We start from the raw sequence: 19,557 nt of genomic DNA on the forward strand, positions 1-19,557 counted from the left end.
ATGCTGATACTTTGTCCATACAGATAAAGCATTAAATCCTGATGTGTTTATTACAGGCAATATAGCCAGGGTTAATTAATGCACATTATACTTATAGTAACCTGCTCAATGTGAAACTTAATTTACACCGTAGCCATTAACTCCTTCAAAAAGGAACTAGATGAACAGCCATGAGACAAACAAACATTGTACGAATGCTGAAAATTTGAAATATATTTAGATGTTTATCTAAAATAAAAATAGAAAAAGCTGGAAATGCACAACAGTTATCATCTGAGAAAGTAAGATATGTAAATGATTTAAGTGTCATTTGCTTATCCGTCTGATAAAGGGTTATACCTAAAACAATAATCCATCTTTTCCTTACCAATGCTGGTCAACACACTGCATTTTCTTTTTTTATTTTGTATAAATATCTGGTTGGCAACAGAATTGGAGGTTATTGGTTTAAGTATAGACTGAGATGATCATATATAGGACATAATAATGGTTCCAATGCTAAAGGGGCCGAGAGGACAGCATGCCAAGGTTAAATAGTGATGTGAGGATGGAATATTTTGAGCTTCATTTGATCATCCTTGGGGATATTTGCACAGAACTCTCAGGAGATTAAATGGGTTGGGTCATCTTTATATGATCTGTGGAAGGAGTGGGTTTGATGGGCTGAACAGCTTTTATAATTTCAAGTTTTCTGGGCTGACACTCCAGTACAGTATTAAGGGTTGTACTGTCATCGATGCCATTCTTCAGATGTGACATTAAACCAAGCCCCAATGTGCCTGTTCTGATGGTTCAAGCAGATGTTAGATACTCTATAGCACTATTAAAAGAGCAGAAAATTCTCCCAGTGTTCTGGCCAACATTCCTCCCTCATATAATATCAAAAACAAATTAACTGGTCTTTATCTAATTGCTGTTTATGGAATCTTGCAATGTGTAAAAAGATGATAGGTTTGAAAATGTACAGGAAACTCTTTGGTATCCGGCACCGACATGTTGCCGGTTTATCAAAATTTCCGGATGACAGAGAGGGTTATCTACCGAGGCTATTTTTAACGAAGAAATATTAAAAAAATCAAGAAATGTGCAGTATACAGAATGTTGTGTTAAATGGATGGTGGAAGATGCTTGATTAAGTACAGTACTGCCAGTTGAGGATAATCCATAACTCTTTGATTACTTAACAGTAAAACAAAACTTTTAAATGACTGTACAGTACAGTATAAAGTACTGTGGTTGACTGTACACTTATTCCAAGTCAACTGGTTCAGCAGGAATATCCATGTCAGCTGGGTCATCAGGATCATGCACTTCAACAGATTCTTCAGGCACTTCCACTGCTTCAACTCTTTTGGAAGCTTTCCTAAACATGTCCCGGATGTCTGCTTGCTTAGTGGACTCTTGCCTTCTTTGTAGAAAGGTGGAATGCAGAATATGGAGGTGCATAACTTCTTGGGCAGAATAGCAAGAATGGCTTTCAGCAAATTTGAGTAATGTAACAAACTCTTGTGCAGCTTTAGCCCAAGAAATCTTCTTCTCTTCAGAAATCTCATCCTCTTCACTTTCCTTTTCTTTCTTTGGATTCAAAACATTCTCCATTATTTCATCATCACTTAGCATATGCACAACAGCAACTTCTCTATTTGCATCAACCCACTGCTCAATATCACTTTCACTGAGGTGACGTAGAGGGTTTGCTGGGCCTACATTTTTCACCATGCCAGCCATTTCCATTACTGTAGTCCTCTTGGGACGAACATTGAACCCATGAAATTCCTCCTCTGAAGAAGAACCTTCAGCAAACATTACAGAAGGCCACAATTTGCGCTAGGCTTGTCTCAAAGTGTGACCTTTCATCAAGTTCCAGGAACATGCAACATTAAAGATGGCATCTTTAAGATTGTATTCCTTCTGAAATACGTGAATATTGTCATCTTGGCTTATCAGTTTACGTAGGAAGTCTTTCTTGTAACGACACTTGAGATTTTGGATAACACCCTGGTCCATGGGCTGTATGAGAGAAGTTACATTTGCTGGCAAATAAATGGTGAAAATATTTCCCGAAACCAACTCGGATTCATGCGGATGGGCTCTACAATTATCAAGCAATAAAATGCACTTGCTATCTTCAGGTTTCCCTATTCTACGGAAATGTTCCTTCACAGATGGAACAAAAATATGATGGAGCCAATTCGAAAAGATTTCCTTATCCATCCAAGCATTTCTTTGAGCTTTGAACTCTGAACTCAACAGGTAAGTGCCTCACATTTTTAAATGCACGGGGATTTTTATACTTCCCAATAACAAGAAGTTTAACCCGGTGTGATCCAGCAGTGTTCGCACATGTGAGCACGGTTACACGATCTTTATTTTTCTTGTAACCTGAGGCAATAGCCTCACTAGCCCCAGCAAGCGTTGATTCTGGCAAAAACCTCCAAAATAAGCCAGTTTCATCGGCATTGTATAGCTGTGCTGGCGACAAATCATGTTGCTGCACAATCCGATTGAAATAATCGCAGTATTCTTCTGCGGCGTCGTGATCAGCTGATTTCTTCTCCCCGGAAATATCGAGTCGTCGTATCCCGTGCCGTACCTTGAAGCACGTTAGCCATCCCTCAGAGAAAGCACACTTGTCAGTGAGCTCGATCTTTGCGTAGAAATCCTTCGCTTTTTCGATTAGCATGGGTCCGGAAATCGGAACACCCTCTGAACACTTAAGAGAAAACCACTCATAAAGCACGGTATCCAGCTCTTCAAGCTTAGGCTTACGAGGCATACGCTGTTTCTCTACACTCTTAGATGTCTCCGAGCTTGAATAAAACTTGAGCAGCTTATCCTTCTGCGATTTGATGTCGTAGATTGTTGACGAACCGATTTTGAATTCATTCATAATGTTGATACGCTTCTCTCCCCTTTCTAGTCATTGGCATATCTTGATTTTCTGTTTTAAAGTTAACACCACTCTCTTCCTTTTGCTTGGACCAACTTTTGGGAATTCCATAATGCAATCCAATGACTACCAGCAGCGTGGGAGACACACAGTACCCCTGTAAAATGGCGGATCAGAAGAGCCTACCGGCAGCGCGGGAGAATCAGACTCCTGATACAGGGTTTTTGAGGTGCTCCGACTTCCGATAGCGCCAAGAGGCCGAGTAGTGGCAGTTTGGAGAACTATCCCCACTGACTAACTCTGCCACCGCGGGAGACTCGGACTCGGCAACATTGCTGGTTATTGAGGTGTTTTTTCGGAGCGAGAATTTTGCCGGTTAATAGAGAATTCCGGATATTTAGGTGCCGTTTAAACGAGAGTTTCCTGTAGTGACTTATGCACACAAAGTAATTCACTGCAGTGTGGCAGTTGAGCGACTTGATAAGACACTATATAAATGCAAATCTTTTATTGATAAGGCACTATATGAAGGCAAGTCCTTTATTTGGAATGTGTTTTTAAACCAAAATGTACTCATTTTGGACATACATAAAATTTGGACATTTTGTCACGCCCAACCTAAATAAGCCTTTTCCGAGCATAAACTCTTGCCAATAGATCGGTGCCGATGTGGTACAGACAGAATGAAAAGTTGGCTAACTATAGTAACAGCAGCAAATAAAACTTGGGAACAGGTAGTAAGTAGGCTGTGCTTTGAAGGGTACCAGAGAAATCACATAAGGTTGTATCTAAAATTCAGTGTCTCCACTGCCTTACAACACCTTTTTCTTATCTACAACTTGACAAGTTTCCATAAACCTATAAAGTGAAATCTGAGTTAGAGTAGTCCAATTCTAACATTAATCATGGCAAATTGCTTGTTGGAGAATACAGAGCATGCCCGCTATGTCTTCTGTCAATTCAGACAACAGAAAACAGCAGACTGATATACCTTTGTACAGGCTGCATTGTTGTACAGATTTATTTGCAATTTAAAATAATTCACAGAAGCAAAAACTTAGGCAAGATACCATTGTTTAAAATAAAATCTATATTTATTCAATTGCTCTCGGCAAATTTTTGCAAAGACCGACAGTCACTGGTGGTGCGTAAGTAAGGGCTGTTTATGGAGTGCTATGTATTGTCTATGCTATAATGGCAAAGATAAACAGAAAACTGAAGAGCACTAGAAGGTTCCTGAATTAAGAGATTTGTTTTTCCTTTGAAGTCCTAGCAATTTCTTTGATGCAGTCAGGCAACCAAAATATTAAGTGTCAATACCTTAGTAAGCAATGGAAATAATGACTTCTAACTGCCAGCTTCTCAGTTAGAACAGCCAGCCTTTTTTAACAACTGGCAATCTCTGAAATTACATTTTTATCTGACAAGTGTTGCATCAGTTAAGATTTTAATTATGCTGCCTCTGCCAATCAGAAGAATCCCTTTACCAACAAACTCATGGATATTAGTCCTCCATTTTAAACCCTAGCTAATTGAACTATACAAAATCAAAAATAGAAATTCCTATTTTTGGCAGTGTCTCCCAAACCAGTAAATAATTTTGTGCGTCAATCAACAAATAAAAAAAATCTTATTTTCAAAGATTTTAGCAGAAGATATAAATAAATATATTGAGTCCCAATTGATCACAGTCAGAGTAGCAATGGATCACTACAATTGGCGCATCACACTGGACTTGCGGAGAGAGATTAAGATAAAGAAATTCCATTCCTGATCACTATCCAATGACTCCTGCTGAAAAGTGCACATGTGCATTAGCAAGGGCAGGAATGATCTTGGTTGTGATGCCTCCCACAATAAAACAGCTTCATTGTAGAGGCTACACATGAGCCTTAGCTAAACTATCACAGTTCCCAGCATCCATGGGACTCTACCCAGTATGGGTGGCCATCTTTAGCAGAGTAAAAATAAGGTTCACTTAAATCTGAATGATAAGTGCTCAAGATGTAGTAAATGCAGTCTCACAGCTGCCAAAATAGTTTTTTTTATTGCAAATATCAAGTTAATACTTAATCAATGGTTTGCTATTAAGTTAACATTTCTGCTTTAAATGAAATAAAAACACATGAAAGATTTTCTTTCAGGAATAACTCATCACAGACAGTACAATTGAAATTTATATTACTGTATTACATTTTAACAAATTACGATTTTAAGAAAAAGCAGACCATCAAAACAGCATCACAAACAGCAGCTGTGCAGCCTTGAATGACACAGTGGAAAAACCAAGAGAATTAGAGGAGTTACATATTCAGTTCTCCTGAATCTTAGCAGTCTGGTTGCTTCTTCTTTCACCTTGTACCACTGCAACAAAAATAGTGATATACAATTATAATCTGCACTGGAATTAAATAACAATATTTTCTCCTCTAATCTCCTGAATCATACGGGGGTACGATTCCACAGGCACCAGCTACATCACCCAAGTGGCCAATGTGTCTCCAGGTAATTCAACCATGGGGGAAGTGGAGGGATCCATGCCATGGGCACCCATCCTTACTGACCCCAATATCAACCTTACCCAACATTTAAGGGCACAATCTTTCTAGAAGTGTACACCAGATAAAGATCAGAAGTGAGAACTCTGGCTGATTTTTTTCTCCTAACCCAGAAGTTATGAAACATTGGAACATTATTATCACCATTCCTCACTACCAAAATCCACACATTCAGTACAGACCTTCCAGTTTACAGGGCTCTGTAACATACTGAGCAGGGTACTTACTGAGCCTTTCGGGGAAACCTTGTTTTTGCACTTTTCTTCTAATTTATGCACCATGTTAGTATCATGTTCCAAGGCCTAGTGAATGCTACTCTGAACCAGTCGCTAGGATGTTTTATGAGAGTGGCATAAGGATCACTCTTTCTCCCTGACTCTCACTACAAGTTGGAAGATTAAAGCATTCCCCATCATGCGACTGTGGAGCTCCTAATCAGACCCTGGAGCACAACATTGAACACTGCTCTCAGAGGAAATTCACAGGCAACTGACAAGATATCCATGCTATTACACAGGAAGCTTTGGCCTGGATATCTGACTTAGATATTGACATCTGATTTGCTTTGCTACTACCATATGAAAGAAGAAGACGACTATAAGACCACTACACTTTGCTCAGTAGCCTTATCACCAATGTTGCTGAAATAAAAAAAACAGCAAAGTTAGGTGCAGGAGGGGTCAAACCCGTGATCCGCCACCCTAAAGGGCTGTGCATTTGTGCTCAAATCCACTAGTATCACAATACCCTAACAAGTGCATCATTAATAACTAATTTTAGAAAACAATCGAAAAAATATATCTTTGAGATCCTAAAAATACCTATCTGTATGTGTCACAGTATGCAGTATAATTGCGATGGGGTGCACTCAAAGACTAATCAATTATTTTTCTTTTGTCTGTTCCCAGTTCAGTCCCACTCTCTGGAATTATGTGTTTGTCAATAGATTTGTGCATCACAGAAGAACTTGCAGTTCTCCCGACAGTTAGCATAGGATTGTGAATGTTGGAAAATTTGCAAAATGAAACTCTGGTACTTACTGAGTTCTCTGTTTCTTCGGAGCTCAGCAGCCAGGTCCCCTGACTTGTTCCAGGCACCAATGAAATACTCAAACTCTTTACTGCCCTCCAAAGCCTGAAATAATAGCAAGTGATAAGCCTGTTGCATGACCAACAGAACCTATAAATAACTCTGGGACTATTTTTTACCATCTCTATAACTTTGGATCAACAAACTGTTCTAACAATGTCTATTATTGTTCTTGTTCGGTTTATAAATCTACACCTGTTGACATAAAGAGATTTGTCACTTTATCTCCAGAAGACTGGACACAGTCTACATAGCTGTGGCTCAGTCGGTAGCACACTTGACTCTGAGTCAGAAGGTTGTGGGTTCAAATCCCACTCCAGGGGACACACAATGCAGCACTCTCTCAGCACTGCACTGGAGTGTCATCCTAGCTTTTTTTTAATGTGCTCAAGTCCCCAGAGGCTGGTGTCGGGAGGAGCAGAGAGCGGCGGTACAGTGAGTACTTAAACTCACTTTTGCAGGCTTTTTTACAGAGACTTACCAATCTCAGACCGGCGGCGGCGTTCCGGAGCCACGTCACGATTCAAAAAGTGACGCGGGCAAGAAGCAGCAGCTGATTGGGTGAGTACGGCCAGGTGAGTATTTTTACTATATAGTTTGACAGTTAAGATTAATAGTTTATAAAATTTAGAAGGTCTTAATTTTTGCGGTTATAGTTTCTAAGGTCTCTGTTGTGTATCGGGGAGTGCTAGTAACCAAGGGCCCTTGAGTATATCATTTAATTGTAGTGTAATTAGTGGTATTTAATTAATTTAAATTAATTAAAAAGTGTAAGTCATGGCAGGACAGCTCGGCCCTGTGGCATGCTCCTCCTGTGCTATGTGGGAAATCAGGGACACTTCCTGTGTCCCTGACGACCATGTGTGCGGGAAGTGTATCCAGCTACAGCTACTGACAGACCATATTGCGGCACTGGAGCTGCGAATGGACACATACTGGAGCATTCGCGATGCTGAGGACATCGCGGATAGCACGTTTAGGGAGTTCGTCACACTGCAGGTAAAGGCTGCACAGGCAGGAAGGGAATGGGTGACCACCAGGCAGAGTAGTAGGTGCAGGCAGGTAGTGCAGGAGTCCCCTGTGGCCATCCCCCTCTCAAACTTTGGATATTGTTGAGGGGGATGGCTTATCAGGGGAAGGCAGCAGCAGCCAACTTCCTGGTGCCATGGGTGGTTCTGCTGCACATGACGGGGGGAAAAAGACTGGGAGAGCTATAGTAATAGGGGATTCTATTGTAAGGGGAATAGACAGGCATTTATGCAGCTGCAAACGAGACTCCAGGTTGGTATGTTGCCTCCCTGGTGCAAGGGTCAAGGATGTCTCGGGGCAGCTGCAGGGCATTCTGGAGGGGGAGGGTGAACAACCAGTTGTCGTGGTGCATATAAGTACCAACGATATAGGTAAAAAATGGGATGAGATCCTAAAAGCTGAATATAGGGAGTTAGGAGGTAAATTAAAAAATAGGACCTCAAAGGTAGTAATCTCAGGATTGCTACCAGTGCCACGTGCTCGTCAGAGTAGAAATAGAAGGATATTTCAGATGAATGTGTGGCTAGAGGAATGGTGCAAGGGGGAGGGATTCAAATTCCTGGAACATTGGAACCGGTTCTGGGGGAGGTGGGACCAGTACAAACTGGAGTTTGTACCTGGGCGGGACCGGGACCGATGTCCTAGGGAGAGTGTTTGCTAGTGCTGTTGGGGAGGGTTTAAACTAAAATGGCAGGGGCTTGGGAACCTGTGCAGGGAGAGACAGAGAAAAGGGAAGCAAGGATAGAAACAAAAGACAGGAAGGAGAAAAGCAAAAGTGGAAGGCAGAGAAATCAAGGGTGTAAATCAAACAGGGCTACAGTAAATAATAATTCTAAAAGGACTAAGCGTGTTAAAAAAACAAGCTTGAAGGCTTTGTGTCTTAATGCGAGGAGCATTTGTAATAAGGTGGATGAATTAACTGCGCAAATAGATGTAAACAGATATGATGTAATTGGAATTACGGAGACATGGCTCCAGGGTGACCAAGGCTGGGAATTCAACATCCAGGGGTATTCAATATTCAGGAAGGACAGGCAAAAAGGAAAAGGAGGTGGGGTAGCATTGCTGGTTAAAGAGGAGATTAACACAATAGTAAGGAAGGATATTAGCTCTGATGATGTGGAATCTGTATGGGTAGAGCTGAGAAATACCAAGGGGCAGAAAATGTTAGTGGGAATTATATACAGACCCCCAAACAGTAGTGCTGAGGTTGGGGATGGCATTAAAAGGGAAATTAGAGACGCGTGCAATAAGGGCACAGCAGTAATCATGGGTGACTTTAATCTGCATATAGATTGGGCTAACCAAATTAGTAACAATACTGTGGAGGAGGAATTCCTAGAGTGTATACGGGATGGTTTCCTGGACCAATATGTCGAGGAACCAACTAGAGATCAGGCCATCTTAAGACTGGGTAATATGTAATGAGAAAGGATTAATTAGCAATGTTGTTGTGTGAGGCCCCTTGGGAAGGAGCGATCATATGATAGAATTCTTCATTAAGATGGAGAGTGAAGTAGTTGACTCAGAGACTAGGGTCCTGAATTTAAAGAAAGGAAACTACGATGGCATGAGGCGCGAGATGGCTAGGATGGATTGGGGAACGTTACTTAAAGGGTTGATGGTGGATAGGCAATGGTAAACATTTAAAGATTGCATGGATGAACTACAGATTTTTGTTCATCCCTGTTTGGCATAAAAATAAAACAAAAAAGGTGACTCAACCGTGACTAATAAGGGAAATTAGGGATGGCATAAGATCCAAGGAGAGGACATATAAATTGGCCAGAAAATGCAGCAAAACTGAGGATTGGGAGCAGTTTAGGATTCAGCAATGGAGGACAAAGGGATTAATTAACAGGGGGGAAATAGAATATGACAGTAAGCTTGCAGGGAACATAAAAATTGACTGTAAAAGCTTCTATAGATGTGTGAAGAGAAAAAGATTGGTGAAGTCAAGCGTAGGTCCCTTGCAGTCAGAATCAGGGGAATTTATAATGGGGAACAAAGAAATGGCTGACCAATTAAATACATCCTTTGGTTCTGTCTTCACAAAGGAGGACACAAATAACCTTCCAGAGATTTCAGGGAACATAGGGTCTAATGAGAGGAAGGAATTGAATGAAATCAGTATTTGTAGGGAAATGGTGTTAGGTAAATTGACGGGATTGAAGGCCGATAAATCCCCAGGGTCTGATAATCTACATCCTAGGGTACTTAAGGAAGTGGCCCTAGAAATAGTAGATGCATTGCTGGCCATTTTCCAAAATTCTATAGATTCTGGAATAGTTCCCATGGATTGGAGGATAGCTAATGTAACCCCACTATTTAAAAAAGGTGGTAGAGAGAAAATGGGGAATTATAGACCAGCAAGCCTGACATCGGTAGTGGGGAAAATGCTAGAGTCCATTATAAAAGATATAATAGCAGAGCACTTGGAAAACAGTGACAGGATCAGACAAAGTCAACATGGATTTACAAAAGGTAAATCATGCTTGACTAATCTACTGGAATTTTTTGAGGGTGTAACTTGTAGAATAGATAAGGGAGAACCAGTGGATGTGGTGTATTTGGATTTTCAGAAGGCTTTCGATAAGGTCCCACATAAGAGATTGGCGTGCAAAGTTAAAGCACATGGGATTGGGGGTAAGGTACTGACTTGGATAGAGAACTGATTGACAGACAGGAAGCAAAGAGTTGGAATAAACGGGTCTTTTTCCGAGTGGCAGGCAGTGACTAGTGGGGTACCGCAGGGATCGGTGCTCGGACCCCAGCTATTCACAATATATATTAAAGATCTAGATGAGGGAACTAGATGTAATATCTCCAAGTTTGCAGACGACACAAAGCTGGGTGGACATGTGTGCTGTGAGGAGGATGCAGAGAAACTCCAGTATAATTTGGACAGGTTGGGTGATTGGGCAGATGCATGACAGATGCAGTATAATGTGGATAAATGCGAGGTTATCCACTTTGCTGGCAAAAACAGGAAGACAGATTATTATTTGAATGGCAATAGATTGGGAAAAGGGGAAGTGCAACGAGACCTGGGTGTCCTTGTGCACTAGTCGCTGAAGGTAAGCATGCAGGTGCAGCAGGTGGTTAAGGCGGCAAATGGTATGTTGGCCTTCATAGCGAGAGGATTCGAGTACAGGAGCAAGGATGTCTTGCTGCAGTTGTACAGGGCCTTGGTGAGACCACACCTTGAGTATTGTGTGCAGTTTTGGTCGCCTTATCTGAGGAAGGATGTTCTTGCCATGGAGGGAGTGCAGCGAAGATTCACCAGACTGATACCTGGGATGGCAGGAATGACGTATGAAGTGAGATTGGGTCGATTAGGCTTATATTTGCTAGAGTTTAGAAGAATGAGAGGGGATCTCATTGAAACTTATAAAATTCTAACAGGACTAGACAGACTAGATGCAGGAAGGATGTTCCCGATGGCAGGGGAGTCCAGAACCAGGGGTCACAGTCTAAGGATAAGGGGTAAGCCATTTAGGACTGAGATGAGGAGGAATTTCTTCACCCAGAGAGTGGTGAACCTGTGGAATTTCTCTACCACAGAAGGCAGTTGAGGCCAACTTATTAAATATATTCAAGAAGGAGTTAGATATATTTCTTAAGGCTAAAGGGATCAAGGGATATGGGGAGAAAGCAGGGACAGGGTACTGAATTTGGATGATCAGCCATGATCTCATTAAATGGCAGAACAGGCTTGAGGGGCCGAATGGCTTACTCCTATCTTCTATGTTTCTATTACAACAGTGACTCCACTTCAAAAAGTACTTAATTGACTATAAAGCGCTTTGAGACGTCCGGTGGTCATGAAAGGCGCTATGTAAATGCAAGTCTTTCTTTAATTTCTTCTTTCTATATTTCTCTGACCTCAATAATCAGACCACAAAAAATGCAATGTTCAGAATTTACTCTGCTGACTCTTGTAAGTCTTGATGTAGACATGCATTGTTGGGGTCAGGATCAGGCTTGGCCGTGATGTCAACAATCATTGTTCAGTCTTACACATAAAGAATGGCTAATTCCGCGAGAAGTTGGAGGGTGCTTGCCACCTCTGGTGCCATACCACAGCATGAGCCAGCAATTTCAAGCAAGTATGGGAAAATAAATAGTAATATTTATATTAATTTCCAGCCAGAAAGGTGGTTCCCCCTTAAAACCATCAATGATCAGCTACCAAGAGGCAGAATTCAGACATAGGGACTAGAGCAGCACACTCATAGCAGCAGTAGGCAGTGCCAAAGACAGCAAAGGACACAATTCAGTAACTCCACACTTACTCCTAATTTCAGCTGTGCTTATAAATGAGCCCACAGGAGATATGGGGATGTGGGTCAAAACTGAATGGAGAATCGTGCCCAGGCCATTGTCACACACATAGTGGGCGGTCAAGAGTAGTTCTGGCACAATCTTAACTTCCGGTTGGGAAACAGGGCTCCTCTACTGGGCCTACTTTACTAACTAAGTTGAATTGTTCATAATTCGGACACTGGATAAGATATGTAAACTTAATCTCCGACAGATGGACGGGGCACTCTACCAGTGAGCGTCTTACCAAAAATACTGGCAGTCAAGTTGGGTCTTGCAGGAGTCACTGATTAACAGCTGCAGTGTAGTAAACAAATAGATTGCAACATCTTTTATCTTATCTGGTTAAAGAAAAAGCATGACATGTTTAGCAAATAGGAAGCACACTGGAAGCATCTTAGTCTAGAGAGCTGTGTTTGGTGTAAAATGTAATTCGGTTGTGACCGCATGTCTAGAAGCAAAGCAGTGTTTTTAAGGTGTGGGTATTGGGCGGCAGGGGTAGGATGATTGGTGTCTAAATTCAGAAATGAAGATTGACCACTTGGATGAGGTACTAGACCTTGCCACTCCAAGATCAATCACTGTCATGAGCAGAAAAGAAAAGTGGAGTGAAAAAAGGGCCACTTATGCTACCATAATCTTTGTCAGGTCATCCACACTGACCTGCAGAGCACTCAGCTTCTCTCTGGTTGCTTTGATAACCAAGACAGACTTTTCCACTTTTGACCTCAGCATATTTAATCTGGATCAAAACAAACGACTCCTGTTAGATCACGTGTAAAACTTCACTACTTTGCAATTTATACATATTTATAATTCTACATATTTGAAAAGGGAATCAGTTCAGTATTTGAAAGGGAAGAATATAAAAAGATACAGGGAAGGATAGTGAAGTGGGATTTAGAGTAGACAGCTCTAGTTGGAGTCTGACATGCCAAGTGGCCTCCTTCTATGTTGTGTTATCTATGATTTTATATATATATCATGTTAAAAGTCTTGTAAATAGTGTAAGCATCACACTTACTTTCTATCACACTTACTTTCTATCACACTCAGTGTATTCTCTGACTCACTGAGCATTGCCACGGGGGTTCTACAATACAAACTGTATACAGGAAACTCTTTGGTATCCGGCACCTATGGGACCGGGATGGTGCCGGTTGATTAAAAATTCCGGATAACGGAGAGGTATACCTACCAAGGTACGAGAGCCCCATTACACAGCACACCGGTTACACGGCCACAGATCCAGGAGTCCCTGTTACACGGCCACAGGTGCAGGAACCCCGGTTACACGGCCACAGATCCAGGAGTCCCTGTTACACGGCCACAGGTGCAGGCACCCTGGTTACACGGCCACTAATATACAGTAAAACTTACCTGAACCTACTCCTGAATTTTGCCGGTTAATAGAGATTTTTGGATATTTAGGTGCCATTTAAACGAGAGTTTCCTGTATATAATTAAAAAAATATATTTATATAGTTATGTGGCACATCAGTTTTCTTCAAAATACTGGACTGCTCAGGGTAGCCCCTCTTCCACATAGTGCAAGACTTGGTGATTCAGTGACTCACTCTTTCCGGTGTGAATGCAGATGCCCTCTTGTGGACGCTTTAGTCCTCTCTGAGTTTAATTCAGCAACATCTGCAAGACAACAGAAAATGGTTATATTTTAATTTGATCTTATAAAGTATTAGAGGGTTGCAATGATATGATACCTCTAATTTCCCAAATGTTCTCCCTGGCTGATCGACACACCTCCTTGCTGACGAGGGAGGGTGGGCAGATGATCTGCTCCCAAGCCTTGGCCAACAGTGCTTTGAAACAGCCTTTGGTAGACACGCATGTCTGGTCTAGTCCTTAGTTTTCTCTCCACCCACATGAGGAAGCACCTAATCTCAAATCAGCTAGTCTCCACAGTGGATCAGGAACTCAACTGAAATATGTGTGTCTATATATGTTGGGGTGAGGGGGGGAGGATACTGGGTGGGAAGAAAATTAAACTATTTCTGTATCCTCTTCACCACCATGGCATTATCACTTTTAATCAGTTCTTTAAATTTACTATAGAGGTAGAAAGAATTTGCATTGATATGTTTAGTAAACCTCACACTCCCTCATGTAAACTTTCTTGTTTCCATTTTATTGAAGAGACTGAGGTTATAGTAGAACTTTCCCCTTTATTTCTCCCCATTGAATATTTCTGAAATGATTACTGACAAAGTGTTTTGCAGATATTTTTTCTTAAGAAATTCAAATGGTCATCTTGGTCTGTAGAGCAATGATACTGCAAAATTGGAACACAGAATGCACTCATTAGCTAGTTAAAGACAAAAGTAATTATGAATAAATTGGTAACACACCACTCAATTGGCCATAGACATTGGATAACACACTAAACAAAATTAATTAATTTTCAGGGACATTGTTATTACTATACCAGATTTTGCCTGAAATTGGGAGTCCTTGGGAGTAAAAGGGCTAAGACACTGTGTTCCAGTGACTGGGGAAAATCTTTCAATGGAAACCTTGTGGTCCTTCTTGCGGGGTGTTGCTTCACCTTCCTGCAGTAATAGAAGAAAATGATCTTAAGTCACAAATGTTAGTTTTTGTTTAAATAATTAAAGCATCTTCAAATCTTCATATCTGTAACACTTACCCTTTTTTCTAACTGAAGGGACCGTTTAACTCTGAAACATTAAAAGAAATAGGATTTTTTTTTAGGAAGACACCAGAAAGTGCAACTTCTAAGCAGCAGATACTAACGAGGAGACATAATGGCAATTTCACTCCCCGCCCCATGTTCTCTCTGGTGAATGCTTCCACTGGCGCTACAAATTCAGATCTGCCGTAGGTACCTTTCAGGTTCAGTGGCATTGGTTGCTCCTTTAAGTGGATCCCACGCTTCATACATGCTGAAGTAGACTCACTGCCCAATATCTACCTATACAATAGCATAACCAAGGAGTATAACAATGATGGTGGAGCCCAGCAGGTGAGTGCAAAAGACAAGGCTGAAGCATTTGCAACCATCTTTAGCCAGAAGTGCCGAGTGGATGATCCATCTCGGCCTCCTCCTGAGGTCCCCACCATCACAGAAGCCAGTCTTCAACCAATTCGATTCACTCTACGTGATATCAAGAAATGGCTGAGTGCATTGGATACAGCAAAGTCTATGGGCCCCGACAACATCCCGGCTGTAGTGCTGAAGACTTCTGCTCCAGAACTAGCCGCGCCTCTAGCCAAGCTGTTCCAGTACAGCTACAACACTGGCATCTAGCTGACTTGTCGTGTCTCGAGGGGTTTTATACCCTTACCTATATAACAATTAAGAAGGACTCCGGGGTGGAGAGTTTAGTTAACAGCCATTTTATTTACAATGTGCTTCTTCACTCAATGCACATTTCCCATAGTGCATTGCAAATCACCACTACGGTATCCCATGTGGGACAATTCTAATACACATTCAAAATACACAACACCGACAATGAGAAAAACTGCCCAGGTATGTCCTGTCCACAAAAAGCAGGACAAATCCAATCGGCCAATTACCATCCCATCAGCCTACTATCAATCATCAGCAAAGTGATGGAAGGTGTCGGTGACAGTGCTATCAAGCGGCACTTACACCAATAACTTGTTTACTGATGCTCAGTTTGGGTTCTGCCAGGCCCACTCAGCTCCAGACCTCCTTATAGCCACAGTCCAAACATGGACAAAAGAGCTGATTTCCAGAGTTGAGGTGAGTGTGACTGCTCTTGACATCACGGCAGCATTTGACTGAGTGTGGCATCAAGGAGCCCTAGTAAAACTGAAGTCAATGGGAATTAGGGGGAAAACTCTCCACTGATTGGAGTCATACCTAGCACAAAGGAAGATGGTTGTGGTTGTTGGTGGCCAATCATCTCAGCCCCAGGACTTCACTGCAGGAGTTCCTCAGGGCAGTGTCCTAGGCCCAACCATCTTCAGCTGCTTCATCAATGGCCTTCCCCCCACCATAAGGTCAGAAGTGGGATGTTCGGTGATGATTGCACATGTTCAGTTCCATTCGCAACTCCTCAGATAATGAAGCAGTCCATGCCCGCGTGCAAGATCTGGATGACAGTCAGACTTAGGCTGATGTATGGTGTGAAGGTTACTTGCCCCCTAAGTGCCAGGCAATGTCTATCTCCAACAAGTGAGAGTCTAACCACCGCCCTTTGACATTCAACGGCATTACCCTCGCCGAATCCAACATCAACCTCCCGGGGGTCACCATTGACCAGAAACTTAACTGGACCAGCCACATAAATACTGTGTCAACAAGAGCAGGTCAGAGGCTGGATATTCTGCAGCGAGTGTCTCACCTTCTGACTCCCCAAAGCCTTTCCACCATCTACAAGGCACAAGTCAGGAGTGTGATGGAATACTCTCCACTTGCCTGGATGAGTGCAGCTTCAACAACACTCAAGAAGCTTGACACCATCCAGGACAAAGCAGCCCATTTGATTGGCACCCCATCTACCACTTTAAACATTCACTTCCTCCATCACCGGCGCACCGTGGCTGCAGTGTGTACCATCTACAAGATGCACTGCAGCAACTCGCCAAGGCTTCTTCAACAGCACCCCCCAAACCCGCGACCTCTACCACCTAGAAGGACAAGGGCAGCAGGCACATGGGAACACCACCACCTCCAAGTTCCCCTCCAAGTTACACACCATCCTGACCTGGAATTACATCACCATTCCTTCATCATCACTGGGTCACAATCCTGGAACTCCCTCCCTAACAGCACTGTGGGAGTACCTTCACCACACAGACTTTAGCGGTTCAAGAAGGTGGCTCACCACCACCTTCTCAAGGGCAATAAATGCTGGCATTGCCAGCGATGTCCACATCCCAGGAACGAATAAAAAAAAGCCCATGTGATTATAATTGGATATTCACATTTTTCACATGTGCCCAAGTACCTCTCCAATTTTTTGAAAGCGGACCAAAAAAACGCGAGATAAATCATTAAGCTACTTTATTTCAATTTAAAAATTTGCAGAGGACACAAAACTTGGAAGTATATTGAACAGCGAGGCAGATAGCGATAGACTTCAAGAGGACATAGAGGCTGGTGGAATGGGCGGATACGTGGCAGATGAAATTTAACACAGAAAAGTGTAAAGTGATACATTATGGTAGAAAGAATGAAGAGAGGAAATATAAACTAAAGGGTAGAATCCTAAAGAGGGTGCATGGACAGAGAGACCTAGGGGTATATGTTGAAGGTGGCAGGGCAGGTTGAGAAAGCAGTTAAAAAAGCATATGGGATCCTGGGCTTCATGAATAGAGGTATAGAGTACAAAAGCGTGCAAATTATGATGAACCTGTATAAAAGACTGGTTCGGCCTCAACTGGAGTATTGTGTCCAGTTTTGGACACCGCACTTTAGGAAGGATGTGAAGGCCTTAGAGAGGGTGCAGAAAAGATTTATGAGAATGATTCCAGGGATGAGGGACTTCAGTTACGTGGATAGATCGGAGAAGCTGGGGTTGTTCTCCTTGGAGCAGAGGAGATTTGATAGAGGTGTTCAAAATCATGAGGGGTCTGGACAGAGTAGATAGAGAGAAACTGTTCCCATTGGCAGAAAGGTCGGGAACCAGAGAACGCAGATTTAAGATGATTGGCAGAAGAAACAAAGGCGATATGAGGAAAAACTTTTTTACTCAGCGAGTGATTAGGATCTGGAATGCGATTTTGGAAAGGGTGGTGGAGGAAGACTCAATCACGGCTTTCAAAAGGGAGTTGGATAAGTAGCTGAAGGAAAAAAATTTGCAGTGCTACGGGGAAAGGGCGGGGGAGTGGGACTAGCTGAAGTGGTCTTGCAGAGAGCCAGCACGGGCTCGACAGGCCGAAAGGCCTTCTTCCATGCTGTAACCATTCTATTTCACAGCAAGTGAACATACAAATCAACAGTCATGATTGGACTCAATTCACTCAGTATAACTTGCCTTTGTGTGATAATACAAAATAAAGAATACACTGTGCTTCCCACATCAGTGGATGTCTGTTCGTGACTCACATAAAATAGCTCCTGCATTTTCCTGGCCAAAGCTCATCTTTGGAGCTTTTTGTTTCAGAACCTGACTCACTCTGCAGCCTTTGCTGGACTTGATTCTGTTTTTAGAACTTATGTTCACAGCCAGAAGGGAAGCCTGACAGACTATCAAGGGCCAGGGAGTTCCAAATACTATAGGTGTGAGGTACTTATTGATTGCCAAGACAGGCTAACAACCTTTCATCTTGGTTTCTTTTTCAAAAAGTGTGTATGAATACACGTTGCTTTAGACACATGTAACTTTTTCCTACAAATTCGTTGTGAAAAAATGCTGAAATGTGACACTGCCCTAGATACTTTACCCAAATAACCAGTTGTTCATGTGTGAATCCAAACAATAAGTGTCAGTGGACCACCTGATTGCCAGAAGTATCATAGATGAAGAAGTCTGATCCTGTTCTCTTCTGATGTCCACAAATGCAAACTTTCTAATAATAATGGAGTAAACACCCTGGTTGATTTACCCCACTCCATAGCTCAAAAGTTGGAACTGTGCTCCTCAACTACAGTCTATGATTAGCAGAGCTTTAAACTGTACTGTAGGGATACTTCACTTTCATGTGCAAAAGGATGAGGTTAGTTTGACACATGAATAATTGAGTTAAATTATTGGTTAGGTGACCTAATAGGGCTCTGCTGAGCAATCAATTATAATTGATTCGTTGAGAGACTTTTCTTATATTTAAAATCAATTAATTGACCGTACATCGATCTACTGTCATGTAATCTGGCCTTGTCATTTAATGATCCTGTTTCACTCCACATCAGCGACATTGTTGCAATAACAAAGCAAATTGAAACTTATTTCTGGCTTTCAGTTTATTGGCCAGGGGATAACTGCACAAAATGAACCTGAGCAACTCTGATGCATTCCCAACACTGGGCAAGGTTAGGTTTTCTTTTTCTGTATGGTGAATTGTTTTTGCCCATCAAGATGAAGGCTGTTTGAGTCTAAAATGGGAAAGTGTTCGGTTTCCCAGCACTAAGTATCAGCATCAAACAGATGGTTGGCTAGCATGACTGGTTGCAGGTAAAGCTCACACTGTACTGCTCAAACAGTGTGCCACAGCCCCAACCTCAAAATAATGTTTCTACTGCACCGGCACTATCTCCGGGCGCGGCGGCTCACTCACGGGAGTCTCGAGTCCATCCTCGGCCTCTGCCACAATCTGAAATTTGCCGCCTCGTGTTGCACTTTTCTGGGGCCGGGGGGAAGTGTCGCCGATCAAAGGGCGCGAATCAGGCAGCAAAGTGATTGAAGGCTGGCCGGGGGCCGACGATTCGGGTGATCAAGTCTCAGTTCAGTATTTATGTTATAAAGTTTATTTTCATTGAAACATTATGACGTTTTCCAGTGTTGATTTGGTGGAAGTTGCGTTCACCTGTTGTTGTTCCAGTCCCAGCCCATCAAACATTCGCTGCTGGGACTTGCTGGCATTTCCACACACAGCTGAGCTGGTCCCTTTGCATTCGTGTTTATCAGTGCATATCAAGCTGATATAAATTTGCATTCACAAATCAAATAAAAAAACACTGGAACGAAACAATATGTTTATATTCGAGACTGAGAAAATCTG

At 42.2% G+C, this 19,557-nt stretch overlaps 1 protein-coding gene across 1 annotated transcript; it reads right to left on the reverse strand.

Moving 5' to 3' along the window:
- Positions 1-4,918: 4,918 nt before the first annotated feature.
- On the reverse strand, positions 4,919-19,487 carry itgb3bp (integrin subunit beta 3 binding protein). The gene is made up of 7 exons (XM_085982689.1): positions 19,114-19,487; positions 14,552-14,582; positions 14,333-14,456; positions 13,467-13,536; positions 12,553-12,631; positions 6,489-6,582; positions 4,919-5,254 (listed from the first exon to the last, which is right to left on the reverse strand). Exons 1-7 carry the CDS (start codon positions 19,128-19,130, stop codon positions 5,202-5,204), a joined length of 468 nt encoding a protein of 155 aa, XP_085838815.1. The 5' UTR covers positions 19,131-19,487; the 3' UTR covers positions 4,919-5,201.
- Positions 19,488-19,557: the final 70 nt, after the last annotated feature.

The sequence above is a fragment of the Somniosus microcephalus genome, chromosome 3 (assembly GCF_052327205.1).
Source record: "Somniosus microcephalus isolate GS21.2 chromosome 3, FLI_Smic_1.0, whole genome shotgun sequence".
Lineage (NCBI taxonomy): Eukaryota > Metazoa > Chordata > Chondrichthyes > Squaliformes > Somniosidae > Somniosus > Somniosus microcephalus.

Coding starts and splice junctions, on each gene's coding strand:
- itgb3bp (XM_085982689.1), bottom strand. Junction 14,457..14,551: donor CCCTTCAGTTAGAAAAAAGG/GTAAGTGTTACA, acceptor CTATTACTGCAG/GAAGGTGAAGCAACACCCCG. Junction 6,583..12,552: donor AGAAGCTGAGTGCTCTGCAG/GTCAGTGTGGAT, acceptor CTATTATTTCAG/GCTTTGGAGGGCAGTAAAGA.